Source organism: Arachis stenosperma, chromosome 1 (genome assembly GCF_014773155.1).
Source record: "Arachis stenosperma cultivar V10309 chromosome 1, arast.V10309.gnm1.PFL2, whole genome shotgun sequence".
Taxonomy (NCBI): Eukaryota; Viridiplantae; Streptophyta; class Magnoliopsida; order Fabales; family Fabaceae; genus Arachis; species Arachis stenosperma.
Genome location: NC_080377.1, coordinates 12,783,869 through 12,791,516, shown reverse-complemented (window position 1 = coordinate 12,791,516; position 7,648 = coordinate 12,783,869). Strand labels below are relative to the sequence as shown.

General features: G+C 25.2%; 1 protein-coding gene across 1 annotated transcript; it reads left to right on the top strand.

The window, feature by feature from the left end:
• Positions 1-1,592: 1,592 nt before the first annotated feature.
• On the top strand, positions 1,593-4,510 carry LOC130966854 (endochitinase-like). The gene is made up of 3 exons (XM_057891681.1): positions 1,593-2,096; positions 2,909-3,059; positions 3,817-4,510. The coding sequence occupies exons 1-3, from the start codon at positions 1,631-1,633 to the stop codon at positions 4,184-4,186; spliced, it is 987 nt and encodes a 328-aa protein (XP_057747664.1). The 5' UTR covers positions 1,593-1,630; the 3' UTR covers positions 4,187-4,510.
• Positions 4,511-7,648: the final 3,138 nt, after the last annotated feature.

Here is a 7,648-nt window from a genome sequence, read left to right as displayed (position 1 = left end):
ACCCTTAAAAACACGGCAAAAGAAACTAGTTACTTTTCCAAATGTGTAACGGATAAATTCGGATAATAATTAAAAAAAAAACATTTAACAATTCTCTAGCATGAATTTTGATTGTATGGATTTTAGATTTTGAAGTAATAATTCTAAATGTGTAATTTTTTTTCTTAGCTGATTGATATGATATATGCTAATAAAAAATGTTTGATATATATACTAAAAATCAGTTATCAAATAAAAAATTATATATATATATATACGATTCATATATTTTTAATTAAATAATTAAACATTTTATAATAAAATAATTAAATTAGTCATAGGCGAATAATATTTTCAATAGTATGATAAAAGATTGAGATATCAAAAATATATTTTTATATAAAAAATAAAGATTGAGATAGTTTCTAGTTTGTACCCGCAAAGTATGGCACGATTGGCTCAGCACTCATTTGCCTTAACATATAGAATAAGCATCCATCCAAAAGATTGTGTTTATCCTTTGTTGATATGATCATATCTCATCTTCATCAATTAGTTATTTGGCTTTTACTTCTTCAATGTAAAATGGACTACACCCTCCGGCATATATAATAAGTATCAAATAATAATGATTTTGATATTGACATACAGCTTTTTTTTTTTTCTTTTTCTTTTTAATTTTTATTTATATTATGTTATTTTTTATTTTTTAAAAAATAAAAATTAATTTTTTTTCATAAAAATTTTGATACTATATCATAATACTCTCTCAGTTTGTTCACGATTTTTGTTTTTTCTAAATCCAAAGGATGGCTAATTTATCTTCTTAATCAATCTTCCTAGCAAAAGAAATGTTACTTATATCTATTTTTTCATTTGATATTTAGACAAATAATGTTGAAGAGAATTATTAAGAGGTTAATTATATCATTTCTCAATTGAATATATGCATGTTATTTTCTTTTCCTAGGATTAAACATGTCCCACACCCTTAACTTATTCCTTTGCCTGAATAGACCGCAAATATATCAATTTATCCAAGTCAATGCAATAGTTACTTATTATCAACAGATAAAGTATTAACTAAACTTTTTAATGTTATTTTTGGTGAAATATGTCGGGTTAATATCACTAGACCCATTATTATTATTATTATTATTATTATTATTATTATTATTATTATTATTATTATTATCAAGAATTTGATCGGTTTGACTCTATTTATAGAAGTTTTTCCTTATGCCACTTTAACCAAACAATTGAATGTTAATAATCCATGATCAATGATGTAAGAATGAAGTCAATAAACTTAAAATTAACCACGAATTAGTCACTCATAATATATATATTTCATATTTTATAAAAAAAATATTAGACTAAATAAGATTGATTACTATTTTTCTTTAACATGTTTAATTATTCTGATAGTTAATTATTTAATTAAAAAATATGTATAATTATACACAAAAATAGGTAGTAACTGATTATTGTAAATTATTATACAATAATCCATATAATAATAGAAGCAGCCAAATTTGAAAATAAATATACACATCATTTTCAAAACTCACCTATAAATACATTGCATTATTCCACATGAAACCAACACATCACACACATCAAAATCTTCCACACCAACCCACTCACAAAAATGAGTAACACAAAAATTCCTGATTATCTTATGCTAACCCTAATATCATCATTAGCATTCACATTGCTAATTGGAACCACCATAGCTGAACAATGTGGAAAACAAGCAAATGGAGCATTGTGCCCTAACAACCTATGTTGTAGCAAATTTGGTTATTGTGGTAACACAAATGACTATTGTGGTGACGGTTGCCAAAGCCAATGCAAAGGTTCAACACCAAAAACACCACCTAGTTCCGGCGGTGGTTCCGGTGGTGGTGATGTTGGTAGGATCATAACTTCTTCTATCTTTGATCAAATGCTTAAGTACCGGAACGATCCGCGGTGTAAGGGAAACGGATTCTATTCCTATAATGCTTTCATCGCCGCCGCTCGCTCTTTCAACGGCTTTGGTACCACCGGTGATGATACCACCAAGAAGAAGGAGCTTGCTGCATTTTTGGCTCAAACTTCCCATGAAACCACAGGTTATATTGTACTTTCAAACTATATTATTTTTATATAACCGTTTGAATTTTTAGGATAAATTATTTTATAATAACATTGCATATCCGAATTTCTATAAATAAAACTTTTAAAAAAGTTTTTAAGTATACTGATATATTAGTATTTTAGTAATTTTTAACAATAGATTTTGATTATATATTATCTATATTTTTTATAATTAAAATCAACAATTAAAAATCACTAAAATATTGATATATTAGTACACTTAAAAATTTTCTAAACTTTTAATGTTAGATTTTTATTATTATTATAAAAAAAACATAAAATAAATAAAAAAATAAAAAATTTGCATTTATTAGGTGATATATTTATAATAATAAGTACTAAAAGAAATTAAATATTTTAATTTTAGTATTTTGCTTGAGTCATTTAATTTGAAACTTATTTCTTTTAACTAAGGTCTATAAAATTAGATTTTATGATGAATTTAAAGAAAATTTTAGTCTATGATATATATATCCTAATTGTTGCTTAATTAAAAAAAACATGTTATATAATACATATGAAATAATAATGTTCCTTTGGAATTGAAATCTTTAAGATTAGATTTACATGGAGATGATGATAATAAGACACCTATTTCAATTTCAATTCTACACATACATCAACTTCATTGCAAGAAGTCACAATCTTTTAAAAGCATATATAGAACTACATGAATTGATTGGTGTCGGTAGCTAGGTGACATTAATTTAATTACTAACAAACATTTAACATAAATGAGATGAAATTAATTTATTGACTTTTGAATTTATATTATATATATATATAGGAGGATGGGCAAGTGCACCAGATGGACCATATGCATGGGGATATTGCTTTATCAACGAAAATACCCAGGCAGATTATTGTACCCCTTCCCAACAATGGCCATGTGCTTCTGGCAAAAAATACTATGGCAGAGGACCAATTCAACTTACTCAGTAAGTACATATATATAAAACGGTGAAAATTTAAGAAAACTTTTGATATTTTAGTAATTTTTAACTATTGATCTTAATTAAAAAAATATATAATATATAATATATAATTAAAATTAATGATTAAAAATTATTAAAATATCAATATATCAATATATTTAAAAAAATTTTTAAAAATTTATATGCAGATGTATGTTTCTATATGAAATTTATTATAGCTAAAAAAGATATAATTAAATAATTTGTATATAATTTCTGACCTTTTATATATCATTGAACAATGTATCGATATATTGTTCAATGATATCTACCCATATAATTATTAATTTCACCTATACCTAAATAATTCTCCAATTTTATTTAAGCACATTATATTGGATTAGAAAATAATTTAAAACATGTTAATATATATATAATGAATTTAAATAATTAAACGTATACATAAATTTTACTATTAGTGAAAAATGAATGAATTAATAATATTACATAAAATTTAAACTAACAAATTATTGTTATTATCATTTCATATGAGTTTTAATTTCGTCTATACAAATTAAAATTCAATGCCTTATAGAGTAGCTAGTGATCCAATAATGATCTGAGGTGTTCATTTGTCTAAGAATTACATAACATACTATATCATTTTTATCAAATTGTGAATCCATCAAATAATAATTCTTTTCATCAAATTTTGGTCTTGCCCTACATACATTACTCTTATATTTATGATGACGATATTTAATTAATATTTTTTTTTCAGCAACTATAATTATGGGCCAGCGGGTAAGGCTATAGGACAAGATCTTCTAAATAACCCTGATTTAGTGGCTAGAGATGCAACTGTTTCATTCAAGACAGCCATATGGTTTTGGATGACAGCACAAGGAAACAAGCCATCAAGCCATGATGTCATCACCGGAAGATGGACACCATCGGCGGCGGACAAGGCGGCCGGCCGAGTCTCCGGATTTGGAGTGATCACTAACATTATCAATGGTGGACTTGAATGTGGGCATGGATCGGATTCCCGGGTCCAAGATCGCATCGGGTTTTATAAAAGGTATTGCCAAATGTTGGGAGTTAGTCCGGGAGATAACTTGGATTGCAACAATCAAAAGCCTTTTGCTTAGGGCAAATTGCTATTATTGTATGTTTTGTAATGGGTAAAAATTCAGATGCAGTTAACTTCATGTGAAGTTGATAGTTGAGAGTAGTCAAATTATTTAATGACTTTCAACTATTAATTTTACATAAAGTTAACTGTACCTAAATTTTTACCTTTGTAATAATAAGAGAACATGTTGTAATAATAAGGGTTTATAGTGATACCCACAGGTAATAGCAAATTACTTTGCTACTATTACCTAAAGTAAATAATACAACTAAGAATAAATTTTCAGTATCTAAAGTCTAAACTGAGAAAAATTTATGGATATCCTAATTGCCTAAATAAATTGTTGATCGATTTCATTAGTTTGATTAGTCCATTCTTAACACTCTTACATAAAATCCTTTTTATATACGAGAATTTATATTTTAATCACTATCAAAATAAAAAGTAACAAAAGGAAAGAAAAAAAATATAATTATTTAATTAAATACGTGTATAAATTATTTTTATACACAATTGGATGTGGCACCTCTTGGAACAAAGCTGGAATGCCATGCCTAACACGAAATGTACCTACATGTGCTTTGGTCTCTTTTTTCTTTTTTGTTGAATTATTATAAAATATTACTAGGTCAATTAATTGCAAGCAATAAATATTCAGAACGTTTTCACAAGAATGTATCTACAAATATGTAGATGCAGGCAATGATAGGGTGGTGGTTGATTTTTAGTGTATATATAATATTTTTATTAATTATATATATATATACTAGCGTAATTGCCCGTGCCAAGTACGAAAATATTGAATCATAATAACTATAACTATATAACATTATTTATTAAGAGTATTATATACAATACAAAAATATTGTTTTACATATTAAGGATATTACAGATTTCTTGATTTTTTAAGCAAATATGACGAAATTTTAATCAAATTTATAATAACACATATTAAATATATACTTAGTCAAATCATGACAACAGAAAGATAATAGATCAACCAACCAAAGATAAAGAACAGGCACAAAAAAATATAATTGAGCCCAAAAGATTATAAAGCTAAGACCATTTTTTGTTCTGCCAGACATATACATATAACTGGTAAGCTTTAAAAATTGAGACATGAAAATATAGAATTTAGAATTCTAAAATACAATAGATGATGACTACAAATTAATTTAGTATAAAAAATGGATGCCTATAAGTTATAAATCTTCCTAAATATCAAGTCCCTTGATGAGTTTTGATTCCAGTTCATTGGAGTCAGCATTTTCTTAGGAATCCTCATCAATGTCTTCTCCTTCAAGATCTCATCCAAAGTACATATCCAACATATCAGGTAAACTTTTAAATATATCCTTCAAGTTCTCTAGGTTTTTGTACAACAACTTCAAGTGCCATGACTCTCTTCCAATGCCTTGCTGATCAAAATTGCAGCTTCATCTTTCATTCATTCTCAAATCCTTACATTTGACAAATTTGGAGTTTACTTTGAAAGTACTGAAACTTATTTTGGTGCAATGATACTCGTTTTGAATATAAATAAATATAGATCAAAAGCACGAAGAACATGGTTTACTCCAATAATCAATATCACCAAGTTGTTTTCCTATGGTCACAGAGAAAAGCTTTAAATCAAAATAAATAAAAAAAATTTATCCATCTCATGACAAAGATAATGAGAGGAGCAAAACAGTACATTTATTGTTTGTATAAAAAAAATAAAAATAATAAAAGGGGTAATTTACGTAAATAAATAAAGTGGGAGAGTTATTTACGTAAATGTGCAAATCTGTTTGTTGTTACGATTTTGTGCAAAATGGATTTATATGTAAACCGTGGCAACCCACCACGGTTTCTAAACATGCATAAACCGTGGGAGGTCACCACGGATTAGGAGCAAATTTTTGTAGGAGGAAACCGTGGTAGGTCACCACGGTTTATGAAGGAAATTTGGCAAGCATAAACCGTGGGGAGTCACCACGGTTTATGAAGAAACTTGTTTGCACATAAAATCTTGTGGGTCACCACGGTTTATGTGTGGTAAATAATGCCAGAAAACCTTGTTAATTTTATGTCCAAGAGACACAAAACTGTTTATTATAAAAATCATTATTTTTATAATAGAAAGAGTACAATAAAAAAAATCAGATAATACTAAGAAAATAATTTTTATAGTGCTTAAAAAATTGATGTCTATTTACTAAAAAATAAAAAATTAATATTTAATTTAAGATGATGAAATTTAATAAATTTAAAATATTTAAAATTTGTTATGTAAAATAAATTAGAAAAAAATTAGACTCTAATAATAAACACCATGATTTTTATAGTGCTTAAAAAATTGATGTCTATTTACTAAAAAATAAAAAATTAATATTTAATTTAAGATGATGAAATTTAATAAATTTAAAATATTTAAAATTTGTTATGTAAAATAAATTAGAAAAAAATTAGACTCTAATAATAAACACCATGAAATTTTTGGATTTTTTTCTATTATAAAATAAAAAAATATTTTTAAAAATAAATTACACTAACATTAATGTTTGGAATCTGTGTTTTTATTTTTTATTTTGAGTTTTTATGAAGTTTTCAAAATCTTAGGCGAACTTATAAAAACTACTCAAAAGTTCGTTTAAGCTTAAGGTGACCTCTCTCATTATATACATCTTTATTTTTTCATTTATAAAATAAAGATTTATTATACTATAACATATTAATGAGTACAATAAAATAATTACTTGTTAATATTGGTATATTAATATTCATTAACATGCTTATTGATTAAATCTTTTATATAGATTTAATAAATTCACATATAAGTGTATATTGATACATTAGTATTTGTTAAATTTAAAATAAAAAATATTTATTATATTTTAAGAATATTAATGAGTACTCTAAAAATATTAATAAGTAATTATTTTATTATGTTCATTAATATTTTTTATAGTATAATAAATATTTAAATATAGTGTAAAATGAAAAATAGGGATAAACATAATGAAAAACTAATTGATAATACATGTAAAAATTTTATAGTATATATTAGTCAATAATACATAAAGAGAACGAAAAAATTTTATTATAAATATTCAATAGAAATAGATAATTTTTTTTCTTTATAAAATGTACTATATAGTGTGTATTTATTAGGCTGCCTTTGTTTTCAACAACAAAATAGGATAAGACACTGAAAATAGGACAGGATAAGACACTGATGGATAGAGACACAAAATTTTGTGTTCTTGTAATTCTGCTTGGTGATAAACTAGAACAAATTATGAAAATCTAATTTATTCTCATTTTTTCATTAAAAAAATTTGAGATGAAAAATATAATAATAAAAAATATAATTATAAAAATTTAACAAGAATAATAAAAAAATAAAAATAAGTTGTGTCTCTTGGACATAAAATTAACAAGGTTTTCTGGCCATTATTTACCACACATAAACCGTGGTGACCCACAAGGT

Bases quoted from the DNA above. Each gene is read 5' to 3' on its own strand.
- LOC130966854 (XM_057891681.1), top strand. From the start codon at position 1,631: ATGAGTAACACAAAAATTCCTGATTATCTTATGCTAACCCTAATATCA. The intron at 2,097-2,908 runs GTTATATTGTAC...ATATATATATAG, and splicing joins AACTTCCCATGAAACCACAG to GAGGATGGGCAAGTGCACCA. The intron at 3,060-3,816 runs GTAAGTACATAT...TTTTTTTTTCAG, and splicing joins GGACCAATTCAACTTACTCA to CAACTATAATTATGGGCCAG.